This window comes from Ranitomeya imitator, chromosome 3 (genome assembly GCF_032444005.1).
Source record: "Ranitomeya imitator isolate aRanImi1 chromosome 3, aRanImi1.pri, whole genome shotgun sequence".
Lineage (NCBI taxonomy): Eukaryota > Metazoa > Chordata > Amphibia > Anura > Dendrobatidae > Ranitomeya > Ranitomeya imitator.
Window position 1 is genome coordinate 234577457 of NC_091284.1, and position 20256 is coordinate 234597712.

At 44.9% G+C, this 20256-nt stretch overlaps 1 protein-coding gene across 2 annotated transcripts in view; it reads left to right on the plus strand.

Moving 5' to 3' along the window:
* The window catches only part of LOC138672018 (complement decay-accelerating factor-like), a 95531-nt gene that overhangs the window by 22077 nt on the left and 53198 nt on the right, over positions 1–20256 (plus strand). For both annotated transcript variants that reach the window (XM_069760107.1, XM_069760108.1), the window contains exons 2-3: positions 10208–10306; positions 18702–18887. In XM_069760107.1, the coding sequence (XP_069616208.1) occupies positions 10231–10306; positions 18702–18887 (262 nt within the window). In that variant the 5' untranslated portion in view covers positions 10208–10230. The remainder of the gene's footprint in view (positions 1–10207; positions 10307–18701; positions 18888–20256) is intronic.

Below are 20256 nucleotides of genomic sequence, written 5' to 3' on the forward strand. Positions count from 1 at the left end.
ACACACGGGTTAACTTTACCCAGTGTAAAGGAAGCAAACCCTGTTGCGTCACAGGGCCGTAGTACCGCACCAAGAGCGCAAGCAAGGAGTCTCAGGACTCTATCCCAAGACACAGGATTAGAGTACGGTCAGACCACTTGCGCTCGACACCGCAACTGGGGTGAGAGTGGAACTGAAAATATAGCTTAAATGCACAAGAGTGCGTGTTGTGCCGCTCTGGCGGACGCCACTAACCACCCAGACTTGGGATAGGAAAGCCCTCTAATAGCGCACAGCGTCGCACTGGCGGTCACAGCTATTAGACGCTGTTTTGTGTGTTTAATTCTGATAGCTCAGCCGTGCGCTAGATAGCAGACATCCACCTTACATGAGCAGTCATACACAAGGGAGGGGATAATTGAAGACCGACTTGCACTCATCAACACACACACGTTTTCAAATGCACACTAGCGCATGGCCGAGCAGCCATGCGAACCTTTTATGGCGGAAGTGGTACAAGACCTTCCAGATGGACCAATAGGAGCCGCAACAGGACCTGAGCATGTGACCCCCGATCTCCAATGAGAGGTCATCGAGTGGGCATGCTCAGTATGGGAAAAGCAGGACTTAGTCCCAGAAAGACCTGCTCGCTGCTGAGCATTGCTGGCTACAAGGACAGAGCCTGAAAGGGCAGTTGTAACCAGTCGTCCAGTATCAGCCTGAGCTAGACTCTGGGATGGACGTCTCTGCTGAGCAGACTCCACTGCGGCTGGAGAAGAATGGGAGACCGCAGTGGAGATGGTTTGAAATTTCCCCTGTGCAGAGGTGGTAATTCGACACCTAACATGCCCCCCCCCTTGGACCTTGCTATGCTCTAAGGCCGCAATGAGCTGCGGAGTTCGAATGTGCTCAGCAGGCTCCCAAGACCTGTCCTCTGGGCCATAACCCTTCCAGTCCACCATATAATATTTCTTGCCAAGTACCACCTTGCACTCAAAAATAGCGTTCCCCTCATAATCGTCCGTAGACGAACCCGATGTCCCGGCAGATGACTCAGAAAACTGGGACATGTATACGGGCTTCAAGAGGGACACATTAAAGGTGTCGGTAATACCTAGGCATGGAGGAAGGGCCAGACGGTAGACCACAGGGTTAACCTGTTCGAGGACCTTGAAGGGACCCAAGTAGCAATGTGCAAACTTAGTGGACTCAAGACGCAGCCTGATGTTACGGGCAGAGAGCCAGGAGCAAAGGTCGGAGCAGGGCGCCGATGAGCGGCGGAGGACCACATTCTCTCCTTGGAGGCCGAATGGCATCCTGAGTGCGGACCCAAATGTCCCGTGCCTCCACAGCCCAGTCTGCCACACTGGAGTCTGTGGAAGACATGGGCATGGGCACAGGGACACGCGGAAGCTGGCCGTAATTAAGGAGGAATGGAGTCTGACCGGTGGAGTCGGTTAAGGCATTGTTAAGCGCAAACTCCGCCCACGGTAGCAAGGATGCCCAGTCATCCTGCCTGGCAGAAACAAAATGATGTAGATATGTGACCAGAGTCTGGTTGGGCCTCTCTACCAAACCATTCGTCTCGGGATGATATGCCAAAGAGAGATTCAACTCAATACTGAGTAGACGACAAAGCTCTCCAGAATCGAGACACAAACTGGGGACCCCGGTCACTGACAATTTTGTCCGGCATACCATGTAGGCAAAAGATATGTTTGATGAACAACGCAGCCAGAGCCTGTGTAGAAGGTGGAAGAGGCACTAAGTGCACCATTTTGGAAAAATGGTTGGTGATCATCCAGATAGTGGTGCAGCACTGCTTTGAGAGAATGGGGTTCCTGCCAATCCATCACAGCCTGTAGCTTGGCAGGATCCATAGCCAATCCCTGGGCAGATGATATAGCCAAGGAAAGGCAAGGACTCCTGCTCAATTACACACTTCTCCAACTTGGCATAGAGGGAGTTAGCTCGTAGGAGGTCGAAGACCTTACAAACATCTCTCCAGTGGGAGTCTATATCTGGAGAGTAGATGAGAATATCATCCAGATAAACTACGACCGAGGTGGAAAGCATATCACGGAAGATGTCATTTACAAAGTCTTGGAAAACGGTTGGGGCATTACAGAGCCCGAAGGGCATCACCTGGTATTCATAGTGCCCATCCCTGGTATTAAAAGCCATCTTCCATTCGTCCCCCTCATGGATGAGAATCAGGTTGTATGCACCTCGCAGATCTAATTTATTAAATACCTTTGCTCCCCGTAGCCTATCAAAAAGCTCAGATATCAGGGGTAGTGGGTACTTATTCTTAACAGTGATGGCGTTAAGACCCCTATAGTCTATGCATGGGCACAGTTCTCCACTCTTCTTCTGTACGAAGAAGAATCCAGCCCCTGCAGGTGACACTGACTTCCTAATGAATCCTCTTGCCAGATTCTCTCGGATATACTGTGACATTGCCTCCATCTCCGGGAGGGATAACGAATAGACTCGACCCCGGGGAGGCTCAGCACCAGGTAAGAGGTTAATAGGACAGTCATAGGGGCGGTGAGGCAGAAGAGTCTCCGCAGCCCTTTTGGAGAACACGTCCACATAGGGCCAATATTGCTTGGGGAGAGAGGATAAATCTGCGAGTACCTCAGTTGTAACAACCTGAATGCTTTCCCTCTGACATCTAGCCCCACAAGATTCACCCCATCCTAAAATTCTGCCTGTGGACCACTCGATATGAGGAGTGTGACGGGGTGTACGGCAGAGCAAGAAGGGACAACAGGCCGAGGGATGATTCAACAGATTTATTATCAAGAACGCTGGAACAACACATGCAGGTAGATCTACAGAGTCCACAATTAGTCCAACAGAACAGGTTCGGGGGCACCTCCCGATAATCCTTGTGCCAGGTAACAAAGCAATAGTCCACAATTAGTCCAACAGAACAGGTTCGGGGGCACCTCCCGATAATCCTTGTGCCAGGTAACAAAGCAATAGTCCACAATTAGTCCAAGGGATCCCAAAACAATCTCACGAACGACGAGATATGTCCTCAGCTCAAGTCTCGCCCCGTTCGCTTCCGCAGTCACAGATGGACATGGGGTCTTGCCTCAGCTAAGAATCCCCACTCCTTCTCCTTCAAGGATCAACTCACATCTGATCTCAAAATAAGAATGGATTGTCTGAGCTCCTGGGATCCGCCCATGAAGGGGGGTAGGGGTCACACCTTCTATTCAATGGTTGGGTCCACCAGAAGATTCTAGACTGGTGGGCTCCAGGCAGTCTATGTAATATGTACATTTGACTAGCCACCTGCTGTGAGGAAGAATGGCTATTCCTCCACTAGTGATGTTGACAAAGCTTAATTACATTATAGCTCAGGGCTACAAGTATTGGGGGAAGTAGACAGGTTAGTTACATGCACCCCATGACATTGCAAAATGTGCAGTAAATACAACGAAAGGGAAGTCGCATCACATCATGACATATTATACAAAATACAGGACAGGGAAAAAGTACATATCATGACAATCCCTTCCCCTCCCAATTTGTGTACGTACCAGGGACCTCTACAGGTCGCTGGTTAAGTACACACAGGCAGAGCGTAACTTACATGTGGCTTCATGCAGCCACGAATTGGCATCGTAGCTCTCCCACATCATTGCCCAGGAGAACATCTGCAGGCAGACCACCCATCACCCCAACCACACATCGCCTGACCCTAAAACCAAAGTTCAGATCCACAGTGGCTGTGGGAATAGTCCTCCATTGTCCACCAGCCAGTTCAATGACAATCCCAGGTCCTCGATGGATTGCCTCAGGCCGAACCACTCGGGGATCAGCCAGTGTGAGGAAAGCCCCTGAGTCACAAAATCCAATAAGTCTGTCCATCCAGCACGACCTCCTGCAAGTGCTTACCTCGATGAGCAGAAGTCGTCATAGCTGCAGGTCGCACACCATAAACTCCTAGTGGTGCAACATGGGTGGGTGAGGCACTAGGCCAGTCCTCACGTAGTGGTGACACGTCGTCCTCCATGGCACTTGGGTGTACATAATTAATAATACGACTGGGTACAGGATTAATCCTCATTTGAACAGCTGGGCAGGAGGCTTGCAGATGCCCCGGCTGTCCACATCGATAACATCTCTGCTGGGTCTCACTCCATCCAAGGCATCCTCTTGGGCGAGGGGTAAGGGAACCTGGAGGCCGGCTCCCACCTGAAGGTGCTGTAGGGGTTTGAGGACGACTTCTCCATGAGCTGGCTGGGCATGAGGCCTGCAGATGCCCCAGATGCCCACAACCATAACACTTGCGCTCTGCTACTTCTTCTCCTCGTCGTATTCCAGAAAACGCAGTAGAAGCAACTGGAGGCACATTTACACGCGTATCAGCATGAGGTAGTGGCTTAGAGGAACGGGGAACAATGGGGACAGAAGAACAGGGGGCCACCGGTGTTGTGGAGCTGGTAGGCCTCCCTCCATCCTCCAACAGAACCCTCCACTGAGGCTTGATGGTGAGAGCCTCAACAGCTAGAGCTGCAGCTTCCTCCACAGTGGCTGGTCTCCTCTCACGCACCCATTCCCGGATCTCAGCAGGGCACTTGAAGTAAAACTGCTCTTTTAGGATAACCTGGAGGAAGGTCTCCCAGGGTAAGGCCTCCTCTGCCTCCAGCCAGCGATGACATATTTGTTTGAGTCTGTGGGCATACATCTTGAAAGACACTTCCTCATCACAGGCTAAAGTACGGAACTGAGTCCTGTAAGTGTCTGGGGTAACAGCATAATGTTCTAGAATAGTCCATTTAATCTCCGCATACTCACAGTTCCCCCGAGGGTCCATAGTTCTATAGGCTGCGGCAGCTCCACCCTCTAAGAGCCCCACCAGATGTCGGACTCGCTCCCTTTCCGGGACTTCCATTAATCGACACTGATGCTCAAAGTCCTGGAAGAAGCCCTCAATGTCGCCTGCAGCCTCATTAAAGGGCTTGAAGTCTTTGCGGGACACTCTGGGGAGTTCCCTCATGGTGGGTGCTGGGGTTAGAGTCTGTCTGGAGCTTCTAGCTGCTTCCAAAGCGATCTGCCTCTCCAGCAATGCCATCTCCTGAGCTCTGTCCTCGGCTCTGTGAATGGCCTCCCTCTCCCTCTCCTCGGCTCTGTGAATGGCCTCCCTCTCCTCGGCTCTGTGAATGGCCTCCCTCTCCTGAGCTCTGTGAATGGCCTCCCTCTTATCGTCCATGGTGGCCTCTTCTCCCAGCAATGCCAACTCCTCCTCGTACCACACAACCCACTGACTTTTTTGGGTATTTACCTCCGGCTGCAGTCTTTCCTCCATTTGCTGTGAGGGTCCTTCCTCAGCGTCATCTTGCAGGCGAACTCCTTCCAAAGCCTCAATAAGCTGCTCCTTGGAGAGTCCCTTAAAACGGACTCCTACTTCACAGGCCTTTGATTGTAGGCTCCCCAAAGTCCAGTTCTTGTACTCTGCGGTGTTGGTTCCCGATGTTGGGCCATTGTCCTCCATTCCTTCTGCTCTGATCCCACCGCTGCCACCAGTTTGTGACGGGGTGTACGGCAGAGCAAGAAGGGACAACAGGCCGAGGGATGATTCAACAGATTTATTATCAAGAACACTGGAACAACACATGCAGGTAGATCTACAGAGTCCACAATTAGTCCAACAGAACAGGTTCGGGGGCACCTCCCGATAATCCTTGTGCCAGGTAACAAAGCAATAGTCCACAATTAGTCCAACAGAACAGGTTCGGGGGCACCTCCCGATAATCCTTGTGCCAGGTAACAAAGCAATAGTCCACAATTAGTCCAAGGGATCCCAAAACAATCTCACGAACGACGAGATATGTCCTCAGCTCAAGTCTCGCCCCGTTCGCTTCCGCAGTCACAGATGGACATGGGGTCTTGCCTCAGCTAAGAATCCCCACTCCTTCTCCTTCAAGGATCAACTCACATCTGATCTCAAAATAAGAATTGATTGTCTGAGCTCCTGGGATCCGCCCATGAAGGGGGGTAGGGGTCACACCTTCTATTCAATGGTTGGGTCCACCAGAAGATTCTAGACTGGTGGGCTCCAGGCAGTCTATGTAATATGTACATTTGACTAGCCACCTGCTGTGAGGAAGAATGGCTATTCCTCCACTAGTGATGTTGACAAAGCTTAATTACATTATAGCTCAGGGCTACAAGTATTGGGGGAAGTAGACAGGTTAGTTACATGCACCCCATGACATTGCAAAATGTGCAGTAAATACAACGAAAGGGAAGTCGCATCACATCATGACATATTATACAAAATACAGGACAGGGAAAAAAGTACATATCATGACAGAGAGTGATACCATAGCCAAGGCATCCCTAACAGGATCTCATCAATTCCCTCAGAAATGACGAGCAAAGATATAATCTCCTGATGAGATGGCGACAAGGACAGAGTGAAAGGGATGGTCTGGTGTGTTATCTGTGAGGGCAGTGTCGACCCATTCACCACTCGTACAGTTACTGTTTGAGCTAGCATTACCAGGGGTATTGCGTGATGTTGGGTGAAGGCAGAAGACATAAAATTGCCCACCGCCCCAGAATCCACGCAGAGCTCTACCGAGTGAGTGAATGAGCCTATTGTAATTGTCCCCTTAAACGACAATTTGGAGGCAAACGTCGCCGTGTCTAGTGTACCTCCACCTACTACCACTAGACGCTGACGTTTCCTCGACCGCTGGGGACATCTGGTGGCAAGATGTCCTGACTGCTGGCAAACATGACAAACCAGGAGTGCACGAGCGGTCCGGGATTTAGATCCCGCTCGTGACACTTCCATGGCCTCATGTGACTCAGGGGCCTGGACTGGAGATTCAAAAGGTTTGGCGAAGGTGGGAGCCAGCCAAAACCTCTGCCTACACTGGGCTCGCTCTAACCTCCGCTTGTGAAAATGGAGGTCAATACGAGTGGACACTGCTATTAACCACTCCAGTGTGGCAAGAATCTCCCTAGTGACCAGGGCGTCCTTCACGTGGTCAGCCAGACCCCTCCAAAATATCGGAATAAGGGCTTTATCCGACCACTCCAGCTCAGATGCTAGAGTGTAAAAGTGGACGGCAAAATGGCTGACCAAGGATGAGCCCTGAGTCAATGCCAACAGTTGGAGTGCCGTATCATGGGTGACATGAGGTCCTAAAAAGACCTGTTTTAGAGTGCTCAGGAACAACGAAACACTCTGCACCACATGACGCCATGCTCCCACAGAGGCGTAGCCCACTCCAATTCCCTGTCTGACAGGAGAGACACAATAAACCCCACCTTAGCCCACTCTGTGGGGAAACGAGAGGCCAGAAGCTCGAGATGTATAGAGCACTGACTCACGAAACCCTTACAAGACTTACTATCATCAGAAACTTTTTCTAGCAGCGGGAGGCTAGATAGAGTCGGAACAGGGGTGGCAGTGGACAAGGTTGCTGCAGCCACACTAGCAGCCTGAACAGCAACTGCGGTTACATCCAAAGCTGAGGTTGTGCGCTCGAGAGCCCCCAACCTACCCTCCAGCTGCTGGATGTACCGCAAGGATTACTAGCCAGACCTTGGCGCTAATGTAATGTCAGGGCAAGCGGTATGCACCAAATTATAAGAGAGATGGTATAGGTGCGTTCGCAGCCCGGGGTCCACCGTGCAGAGATGGAACCTGCTGCTGAGTAATGACGGACTATATGGCGGTACATTGTGGATACACACACGGGTTAACTTCACTCAGTGTGAAGGAAGCAAACCCTGTTGCCTCACAGGGCCATGGTACCGCACCAAGAGTGCAAGCAAGGTATCTCAGAACTCTATCCCAAGACACAGGATTAGAGTACGTTCAGACCACTTGCGCTCGACACCGCAACTGGGGTGACAGTGGAACTGAAAATATAGCTTAAATGCACCAGAGTGCATGCTGTGCCGCTCTGGCGGACCCCACTAACCACCCAGACTTGGGATAGAAAAGCGCTCTAATAGCACACGGCGCTACACTGGCGGTCACAGCAATTAGACGCTGTTTAGTGTGTTTAATGCTGATAGCTCAACCGTGCGCTAGATAGCAGACATCCACCTTACACGAGCAGTCATACACAAGGGAGGGGATGATTAAAGAACTACTTGCACTCATCAACACACACATTTTCAAATGTACACTAGTGCATGGCCGAGCGGCCATGTGAACCTTTTATAGCGGAAGTGGTGCAAGACCTTCCAGATGGACCAATAGGAGCCGCAACAGGACCTGAGCATGTGACCCCCGACCTCCAATGGGAGGTCATCCTGTGGGCATGCTCAATATGGGAAAAGCAGGACTTAGTCCCAGAAAGACCTGCTCACTGCTGAACATTGCTGGCTACAAGGACAGAGCCTGGAAGGGCAGTAGTAACCAGTCGTCTAGTATCAGCCTGAGCTAGATGCTGGGACCGATGTCTCCGCTGAACAGACTCTACTGCGGCTGGAGAAGAATGGGAGACCGCAGCGGAAATGGTTCGAGATTCCCCCTGTGCAGAGGCGGGAACTTGACACCTAACACACATCTATATAATTTCCTTGGGGGTCTAGTTTCTAAAATGGGGTCACTTTTGGGGGGTTTCCACTGTTTAGGCACATCAGGGGTGCTCTAAACGCGACATGGCGTCCGATCTCAATTCCAGCCAATTTTGTGTAGAAAAAAATCAAACAGCGCTCCTTCCTTTCCGAGCGCTGCCATATGCCCAAACAGTGGTTCCCCCCCACATATGTGGTATCAACGTACTCAGGACAAATTGCACAATCACTTTTGGGGTCCAGTTACCTTTGGGAAAGTTAAAATTGGGGGTGAAAAGATCATTTTTGTGGAAAAAATATGATTTTTTAATTTTACGGCTCTACGTTATAAACTTCTGTGAAAACACATCTAGATTGGTTCCTTGGGGAGGTTTAGTTTCCAAAATGGGGTCAATTGTGGGGGATTTCCAATGATTAGGCACATCAGGGGCTCTCCAAATGCAACATGGCTTTAATCTCAATTCCAGCCAATTTTGCCATGAAAAAGTCAAACAGAGCTCCTTCCCTTCTGAGCTCTACTATGCGCCCAAACAGTGGTTCCCCCCACATATGTCATATCAGCATTCTCAGGAAAAATTCAAAATTGGAAAATTGCTAAATTTTCTAAATTATTGCCAAATTTCAATTTTTTTCAAAGATAAACGCAAGGCATATCAAAGAAATTTTACCACTATCGTGAAGTACAATATGTCATGAGAAAACAATGTCAGAATCACCGGGATCCGTTGAAGCTTCCAGAGTTCGAAACTCATAAAGGGACAGTGGTCAGAATTGTAAAAATTGGCCTAGTCATTAACATGCAAACCAACTTTGAGGGTAAAGGGTTTAAGTGAATGTATCAAACAATCAAAATAGATTAAACACAAAGTATTTGGTCATGTGATGCTATCACTATTTTTTGGAGGTAAAAAAAGGTGAAATCTAAATGGATTATTAATATTCCCATTGACCCATATATTTGACCCTCGACAGCTCAATCATTGAAGGAATGTCAGAGGTATCAGAGGCAGAATGAGAGCAAGTCCAGGTAATGACTCCACTGCAGTATCATTGGGAGTATCTAAAGGCTGATAATGAGAGTTCCCTGGGAAAGCAGAAAATATAAATTAAGATCTGGATTATTGTTTAGGCCAGAAATCTAAATTTTATAGGGACACTCTTAATTGAACCTAGAGTTATTAATTTACTCATTCCAAGTATTCATATTTCTACAGCATCACATTTATGTGCTGTACAATAAAAATATATCCAGTTATAAATTACCTTTATTTTTAAGCTTGTGGGGGAAGAGAGGCAGATATCATAAATACCCTCTTACTATTAACATGTCAATATATAGCATGAATATTTTATAAATATATTTATATTGTTCTGTTCGGAAAAATGTGAAACTGATTTTGAATAGGAATGTTCTACAGCACTCGGCAGAGGCAGCTACATATTGAATGGACCCGTGTTTTGAAGCTACATTCAAATGTTTTCATCCAGCCACCGTCGGAGCAAATAACAGCTGATCGGCGTGGCTGCCAGTTGTCAGACCCTTTCCAATCTCATATTGATGACCTATCCTATTGTAATCAACATGTGGTGAAAAGAGAACCCCTTTAGAATAAATTCATCTTTATAAGTAGTTACCAAGTCTATTATTTTTGTGCTTTTTTGCCAGTATTACAGACTGACAAAAGTAAGATGTCTTCTATACAAACCACTCAATGGAACTTCATCAGGATCATGTTATGTTCAACCCTTGCTGCTACAATTTACAGTAAGTCAGAATATATATATATATATATATATATATACTTCAGAAAAAATAACATGTCACTCCTCTTTATGTTTCGGTGCCTGAAGCAGGGGTTACCAATCCCTTATCATACAATTTGAAAAAAATGTTCCGGCACTCTAAATATTTATGCTTAATCAAAAGAAATTTTTATTGAAGATACATATTCCAGAAATTCGTTGTAACGTTTCGGTCATAACATTGACCTTTGTCAGACAAGGATATATCAAACGTGCATAATCATGTGTGCAGTCCTACTGTGAGGACTGCACACATGATTATGCACGTTTGATATATCCTTGTCTGACGAAGGTCAATGTTATGACTGAAACGTTACAACGAATTTCTGGAATATGTATCTTCCATAAAAAAATTATTTTGATTAAGCATAAATATTTAGAGTGGCGGAACATTTTTTTCAAAATATAGATACAGCTCTGGCAAAAATTAAGAGACCACCACATCAAAACCCTGTCATGGGCAGCCCAATCTCCAGACCTGAACCCCATAGAAAACCTCTGGAATGTAATCAAGAGGATGATGGATAGTCACAAGCCATCAAACAAAGAAGAACTGCTTACATTTTTGTGCCAGAAGCAGTGTGAAAGACTGGTGGAAAGCATGCCAAGACGCATGAAAGCTGTGATTAAAAATCATGGTTATTCCACAAAATATTGATTTCTGAACTCTTCCTTCCTTCGCATTATTTGAGGTCTGAAAGCACTATTTTGTTTTTAAATTTTGACCATTTCTGCATTTCAGAAAAAAATTATTGCTTGGAAATTTGGAGACATGTTGTCAGAAGTTTATAGAATAAAAGAACAATTTACATTTTACTCAAAAATATACCTATCAAGAGAAAAATCAGACAAACTGAACATTTTGCAGTTGTCTCTTAATTTTTGCCAGAGCTGTATATATATTTAGATTTATATCTATAGTGTATCTACTTAATCACATTCTCTTTTGTACTTGACAGTTATCGTGATGTATAGAAATTGTGTTGTTACTAAATACTAATTGTCTTGGGGACTATGATATATGAAATGTAAAGTATAATATATCTAAGCACAAATACATTGATAATGAAATAAAATTATATAAGTTATAGTAAAACAGTGAGGTCATTTAAGAGTCAGGTTTTTGCTCCCTCTACAGTGGGAGAACAAAGTTTCCATGTACCGTAAATCACGAAATCACAATATTGAAATTGGTAAAATAAGAGACATGATAATATTTGATACCTTTAGCTCAGATCTTTTTGTTATCCAACACTGGCCTAAAGACATTAATCAACCTTAAATTTTATGTGCACCTTCACATAGAATTTTTTATTTTTGTTGTTCATTTGCTTCCGAAATTCATACTTTCCAAATAGTATCCAGACTGTGCTGCAGAGTGTCTGTAAGTCAGTAGCTCAGTGCTTTGTAAAGATGTAACATATCAGTCAATGTTCCCACTCCTGGTTTTTGGCTCTTGGTTCTTTCCATCTCTTCTCAGTGTTAGAGATAGCATCATGAAGGGGAAGTGGAATGTCCACAGATCCCAAGAGGGGTTAGAGGGAAAGTAGCTACAGTCCTAGGGAGTCCAAAGCTAACAGAAGCAATGGAGGAAAGCACATGGAGAATAAATGAGCTCAGGCTAGAAGATGTGCTGATATACTATGTATACGTTACTGAAGACAGTAGCACCCTGGATACACACAAATTTCACATCCAGCATATACTGCTTTAAGGGACACTCCTAAATTGCTAAAAATTAAAGTTTGAATCTGGCTGAACACTGCATATGAGAAGGTGTGAAAACAAATGAAGGAATACAAATTGCAGTATGAAACTTTTATTTTATTAACTAAAGGTTATCACTAATTCAGTGGGTATTCAGACCCCTTTAAATTGCCACTCTTTGTTTCATTGCAGCCATTTGGTAAATTCAAAAGAAGCTCCTTTTTTCACATTAATGTACACTCTGCACCCAATCTTGACTGAAAAAAAAACAGAAATGTAAACATTTTTGCAAATTAAATAAAAAAAGAAAAACTAAAATATCACATGGTCATAAGAATTCAGACCCTTTGCTCAGACACTCATATTTAAGTCACATGCTGTCTATTTCCTTGTGATCCTCCTTGAGATGGTTCTACTTCTTCATTGAAGTCCAGCTGTGTTTAATTAACCGTATAGGATTTGATTTGGAAAGGCATACACCTGTCTATATAAGACCTCATAGCTCGCAGTGTATGTCAGACTAAATGAGAATTATGAGGTCAAAGGAACTGGCCAAGGGGCTCAGAGAGAGAATTGTGGCAAGGCACACATCTGGTCAAGGTTACAAAAAAAAATTCTACAGTACACAAGGTTCCTAAGAGCACAATGGCCTCCATAATCCTTAAATGGAAGAAGTTTGGGACAACCAGAAGTCTTCCTAGACCCGGCCGTCCAGCAGCACTAAGCAATTGTGGGAGAAGAGCCTTGGTGAGACAGGTAAAGAAGAATCCCAAGATCACTGTGGCTGAGCTCCAGAGATGCAGTAGGGAGATGGGAGAAAGTTCCACAAAGTCACCTATCACTGCAGCCCTCCACCACCTGGGCCTTTATGGCAGAGTAGCCCAACAGAAGCCTCTCCTCAGTGTAAGACATATGAAAGCCCGCATAGAGTTTGCTAAAAAAAACACATGAAATACTCCCAGACTATGAAAAATAAGATTCTCTGGTCTGATCAGATGAAGACAGACCTTTTTGGTGATAATTCTAAGAGGTATGTGTGGAAAAAACCAGGCACTACTCATCACCTGCTCAATACAATCCCAACAGGGAAACATATTGGTGGCAGCATCATGCTGTGGGGTGTTTTTCAGCTGCAGGGATAGGACGACTGGTTGTCATTGAAGGAAACATGAATGCGGCCAAGTACAGAGAAATCCTGGATGAAAACCTCTTCCAGAGTGCTCTGGACCTCAGGCTTGGCCGAGCGTTCACCTTCCAACAAGACAATGACCTTAAGCACACAGCTAAATTAACAAAGGAGTGGCTTTAGAACAACTCTGTGACCATTCTTGACTGGCCCAGCCAGAGCCCTGACCTAAACCTAATTGAGCGTCTCTGGAGAGACCTGAAAATGGCTGTCCACCAACGTTCACCATCCAACCTGACGGAAATGGAGAGGATCCGCAAGGAAGAATGGCAGAGGATCCCCAAATCCAGGTGTGAAAAACTTGTTGCATCATTCCCAAGAAGACCCATGGCTGTACTAGCTCAAAAGGGTGCTTCTACTCAATACTGAGCAAAGGGTCTGAATACATATGACCATGTGATAATTCAGTTTTTCATTTTTAATAAATTTGCATAAATTACTACATTTCTGTTTTTTTCAGTCAAGATGGGGTGAAGAGCATATATTAATGAGAAAAAAATAAACGTTTTTAGATTTACCAAATGGCTGCAATGAAACAAAGAGTGAAAAATTTAAAGGGGTCTGAATACTTTCCATACCCATTGTATATGTAGAATATATTTTTCCATTTCAAAGGCCATAGATTTTTAAGAAAGAACTATTAAAGTGTTTTTTTTCCCAAATTGACTACATTTATCACCTTCTGGGGGCTCCACTGATTAGGAGGTAGTTCTAGTAAATCTTGTCTTTGTCGTGCTCGAAAATTATGTTCAAGTCCCCGCAGGTGCATGTCTCGTGGCTGTTCGACAGCTGCAACACATGCAAGGATTGCCTGTTAGACAATCCCTGAATGGGTTGCAACTGTTTACAGCCGCGAGACATGCAGACACAGGGACTCGAACATACTTTTCGAGCACGCCAAAGACACTCGGTCAGTATCTGGTCATGCTCAGGTGCTCATCACTAGAATAAGCCTAATAACACACTGAGCTATTAGGGAATGCGAGAACAGGTTGTATTTTGTATTATACAGGAAGAAAAAGATTTTTCCACAACCAGAAGCAGAACAGTAACAATGCAGTGACATGACAAGAATCAGCATAACTAATTATATGGCAAACATGTCACAGAAAAATGCGGTAGCACTCACCGATCCTGGAGTGATAATAGTCCTTTATTCAAGCATGTGAGACAACATCTTCACAGCTCGGGGGTGTGCAAAATTATAAGGGTGAGCAGGAATCGACGATTGCCGTTTCGCGCTAAGTGTAGCGCTTCTACGGGTCAATGTCTGTTGGGAAGTAACCCTGGAAGAAATAGGTAAGTGCATACAGACTCCTCCCACCCCACATTCCAATCAGACACCAATAAAGTACATCATGCATATACATTAAAAACATTTAAAAACAAAACCGGCAACTCTGACCGGGCAGAAGCACTGAATCCTTATTTTCCTCATCTAACTCTGACATCAAAATTCATTCATAAAAAGAAAAATATGCAAGAATGGAATAAACAGTAAGTTGTGGGTGATTACAGGTGCATTCGCCACATACTCCAGCGGGTCCAATGACGTGCTAGAAACTACCTTGCGCATGGGAAATATGGGGTATATATATAATAATAATAAAGATAATCGCCAGAGCCACCGACTCGCCATCGCCAGAGCCGCCGCCTCGCCCCTACCTTCTGTCTCTTCCCCACTATCCCATAGAATCTAAGTCCGCAAGGACAGGGTCCTCTCCCCTCTGAAGCCAGTCTGTCAATGTAAACCTGCTTTCTGTAATCGATATCTATAACCCTGTATGTAACTCCTTTCTCATGTACAGAACCATGGAATTAATGGTGCTATATAAATAAATAATAATAATACTAACCAGGCTAGGGGTTCATAGGAAGATAGACATATCAATTCTATCATTGAGACCAGCCGGACCTGTCGCCTGTGTCCGTATAATCCACCTGGCCTCCTGCCTTAATAATAACTTATGTAAATCCCCTCCCTGCACCGGTAATACCACCCTCTCTATTCCCGCAAATGTCAAGACCTCTGGGTTTCCTGCATGCACCTCCCTGACATGGCTAATCAACCTCGGTACTCCTTTACCTGATAGAATCGACTTGAAATGTTCCCTGAATCGGATGTACACCTTACGTGTTGTTTTGCCTATGTAGTATCTTTTGCACGGACAAAAAACTACGTATACCACGTAGTCGGTCTTACAGGAAATGAATTGTTGAACAGTATGTGTTATAGGACCAATATTTAATGCCCGCCTGGGGACATGATATTTACAATACTGACAGTGTCCGCAACAGTAATTGCCCTTGAGGGCTGCTTGCTGTAACCAGGTGGTTTTCTGCTTCATGATGCGATTACGAACTAAGACATCCCTAATACGTGTGCTGCGTCTATTTGAGATCAACGGCCACCCAGCCAACCTGCCTGCTAGATCCTTATCCCTCTCCAGAACATGCCAATGTTTCCTAATGGTAGTTCTTATCTCCTGATCCATAGGACCATACTGGAAACAAAAGGCAAACTGCTGTCCCACCATATTACCTTCTTTCCCCATACAATCCTGAGAATGATTATTTCCACGCTCCAATGTTGTCTGCAACAATGCATCTGGGTAGCCCCTACTGTGAAGCCTATGACATAATTCCCTCGACTGTTGTTCGAAACCCTTTCGTGTGTTATTAACCCACCGTGTTCTTAACAATTGACTATAAGGTAAAGACCTCTTAGTGTGACCAGGGTGGAAGCTATTAAAATGTAGTACCGAATTGGTGGCAGTGGGTTTGTGGTAAATAGATGTACATACTTCCCCCTCCTGAATCGCTACCAACATATCCAAGAATTCTAAATTGGAGCCCCCAAAATTGAACGTAAAAGACATCCCCATAGTTTTGGTGCCATTGAGGTACCCTACAAATTGTGCAAACTCCTTCTCTGTACCGTCCCACACTAGAAATACATCATCCACATATCTCAGATAAAGCTTGATGTGTTTGAGAAAGGTATTCCTGGCTGAGTAAATAAAGGCGGTTTGCCTTTTGTTTCCAGTATGGTCCTATGGATCAGGAGATAAGAACTACCATTAGGAAACATTGGCATGTTGTGGAGAGGGATAAGAATCTAGCAGGCAGGCAGGTTGGCTGGTGGGCCGTTGATCTCAAATAGACGCAGCACACGTATTAGGGATGTTTTAGTTCGTAATCGCATCATGAAGCAGAAAACCACCTGGTTACAGCAAGCAGCCCTTAAGGGCAATTACTGTTGCGGACACTGTCAGTATTGTAAATATCATGTCCCCGGGCGGGCGTTAAATATTGGTCATATATCACATACTGTTCAACAATTAATTTCCTGTAAGACCGACTACGTGGTATACGTAGTTTTTTGTCCGTGCAAAAGATACTACATAGGCAAAACAACACGTAAGGTGTACATCCGATTCAGGGGACATTTCAAGTCGATTCTATCAGGTAAAGGAGTACCGAGGTTGATTAGCCATGTCAGGGAGGTGCATGAAGGAAACCCAGAGGTCTTGACATTTGCGGGAATAGAGAGGGTGGCATTACCGATGCAGGGAGGAGATTTACATAAGTTATTATTATGGCAGGAGGCCAGGTGGATTATTCGGACACAGGCGACAGGTCCGGCTGGTCTCAATGATAGAATTGATATGTCTATCTTTCTATGAATCCAGTTTTCTGGAGGATTTTTAAGTCCTCTTTTTGTGTCTGTGAGCTTTTACTCAATGTTTAGTGTAGGACCGGCAAAATGTAAGGACCCTTGACGCGGATTGCCGGCTTACGTATTGAGGCCCCAATATAAACTAATACCTTACATACATTGATATGTGGTTTTTTTGCACTTTATCTTGCAGGGCGCAGTCGGACCAATATGGCTCTGTAAACTATTGGCCTCTATTCACACAGCATGCATTTTGCAGCACTGGGCGGCCCGCCTGTATGTGCGTTACTAATAGGCTGTAAACCAGATGCTCTGCATTGCCTGTGTGAACAATGCCACATACAGACTATTATCGCTTATCTTTTTGTGCACTAATGCCAAACAGCCAACACTGGATTGAAAGTGGTTGTTTCATCGGTATTTTTTGCACCTGCATTTTTGCCATCATTAATTGGGTCCGATGCGCCCTGCTAGTGCATTTGTTTGGAGGCTTCAGCAGGTAAACATCTCTGCTTTTTTCTCTGTGATGGGAATAGAGAGGGTGGTATTACCGGTGCAGGGAGGGGATTTACATAAGTAATTATTAAGGCAGGAGGCCAGGTGGATTATGCGCACACAGACGACAGGTCCGGCTGGTCTCAATGATAGAATTGATATGTGTATCTTACTATGAACCCCTAGCCTGGTTAGTATTATTATCTTTATTATTATTATATATATATACTCCATATCCCCCATGCGCAAGGTAGTTTCTAGCGCGTCATTGGACCCGCTGGAGTATGTGGCGAATGCACCTGTAATCACCCACAACTTACTGTTTATTCCATTCTTGCATATTTTTGTTTTTATGAATGAATTTTGATGTCAGAGTTACTTGAGGAAAATAAGGATTCAGTGCTTCTGCCCGATCAGAGTTGCCGGTTGTGTTTTTAAATGTTTTTAATGTATATGCACGATGTACTTTATTGGTGTCTGATTGGAATGTGGGGTGGGAGGAGTCTGTATGCACTTACCTAATTCTTCCAGCGTCACTTCCCGACAGACATTGACCCGTAGAAGCGCTACACGTAGCGCGAAATGGCCGTCGTCGATTCCTGCACACCCTTGTAATTTTGCACACCCCCAAGCCGTGAAGTTGTCTCACAGGCTTGAATAAAGGACTATTATCACTCCAGGATTAGTGAGTGCTGCCGCATTTTTCTGTGACATGTTTGCCATTCTATCCTATTTTTCATGCGGGCACCCGTGATCAGCAGTCGGGCATTCAGTTGTTTTGAAGTACGCATTACAGTTTATCCCGTGTACCTGGGCTGTGCTGCTCTATGTTTTCCTCTTTTTGGTCTACTGGATAACTAATTATGCTAAATAGTTGCAAGTCAAATTTATGTAGGAGATAGCCAAGATGATTGTCTATAAAATGATGGTAGTCTCACATTCGAAGTGGATGGTGAGATATGGAGCCTGAAATCAAAAGTTCTTTTTTTTTTTACATTGTTACCATTTTGCTTGTCAGTGTTTTAATGTTGTTTTATAAAAACACATAGAAACCCCAAGTATCTGCTAGGCCCATTTGCATCACATTTTGTTCCCTAAATATTATTTTAGTTCACTGATAAAAACCCCCATAAAGGATATATGTAGAAAGTGCAACTTGCTGGGTTGATGCAATGGATTAGTTACTTGACAACTAATATGTACAGTATGTACACATATTTAAAGTATACTGTTCTTGTCGCTAAAGTAATTGAGTCACATTTTGACTGGATTGGTTATTTATCAAAACAGGTGCTTGTCCAAGGCCGCCACCTCTGGCATATGCTGTGCCCAATGCTGATAATGATACCTACAATGAAGGGGACAAAGTAAATTATTCTTGTTCAGAAGGTTATAATTTCATTCCATCCATAACTAATATTGCAACTTGTGGTGCTGATGGAAGTTGGACAAAATTTCCAGAAGCCTTTTGTCGTAGTAAGTATACGGTTTGCTAAACACAGAACTACTGAGCTTCTTATTGTATTGCAGCTGTATTTGTCTTTTTCACACTTTTACAACTCACGGTGATACAATAATTTACTATCCATGCATCTGGTTACATAGATTGCAGCTGAAAAAGGGAAAACATCACAATAAAATTTTGAATTCCGCTGCAGCTTCCGAGAGTACAACTGTTCTTGAGATTGTTGGGAGTCTCATCTGTTGGACTACTTTCCCATGGATAACTTACAATTTTGAGGAACGCCTCAGAACTATTATAGTTGAAGCCAAAATTTGAAAGAGTCTTTGGGTATGTTTCAATGTGTTGGAGTAGGACATTTATGAAAAGCATTAAAAAAAGAGGGTCTCTGTAACCGAATGCAGTTTTCTATCTAGAAAAGCTTTTAGAATAACATATTCTTTTACAATTGTTAGTGCAGGTAGACTGCATGGCTAGGGGCTACATTTTATACATCTGTGTTAATGGGATTGAACAAAAACCTTGATCTCAATGACTGACATGTGAGTTCCAATACTTTTGCACATATTGTGTAAGTCTCCGGGTTCCCCCCAAGACCTCTCCAGCACAAGGCAACTGATCACCTCTTCATTATGGCGTGGCCTAAGGCCATGTATAGAGTACAATGTTTGGACCATCCACAGATCTTCTCACCTCATCAGCCCCATGTATGTTTGAGGTTCAGTCCAGGTCAGAAGACAGGTGATCAGTCTGGGCATTGTCCTCCATATAAAGGCCATGGATTACGGCTGTCAATCTTGGCCTTAAGGTACCTTCAGAAAAAGCAACTTTACAACGAGAACGACAACGATCCGTGACATTAAGGCGTCCAGGATAGCGATCTCGTTGTGTTTGACACGCAGCAGCGATCAGGATCCCGCTGTGACATCGCTGGTCGTAGCTAGAAGTCCGGAACTTTATTTGGTCGTCAGGTCGGCGTGTATCGTCGTGTTTGACAGCAAAAGCAACGATGCCAGCAATGTTTTAACATGGAGCTAACAACCGTCGAGAACGATAAGTACGTCACTGGATCGCTCCTGCATCGTTCTGGAGCTGCTGTGTTTGACGTCTCCTAGCGACCTAAACAGCGACGCTGCAGCGATCGGCTCGTTGTCTATATCGCTGCAGCATCGCTTAGTGTAACGGTACCTTTAGGCTGCTTCACACCTGCATTCAGACATTATGTTTGCTTTTTCCGTTTTTAGAAACAGTCAAATGGAAATCATGGTGGAGCTCAATCCTCTGCATAACTGATATGAATGGAAGTAAAGGGACCCCATTGATTATTGTAGGTCTTCTGGGTTCCTCTATATATTTGTATTTAGAATGGAAGAACAATAGCAT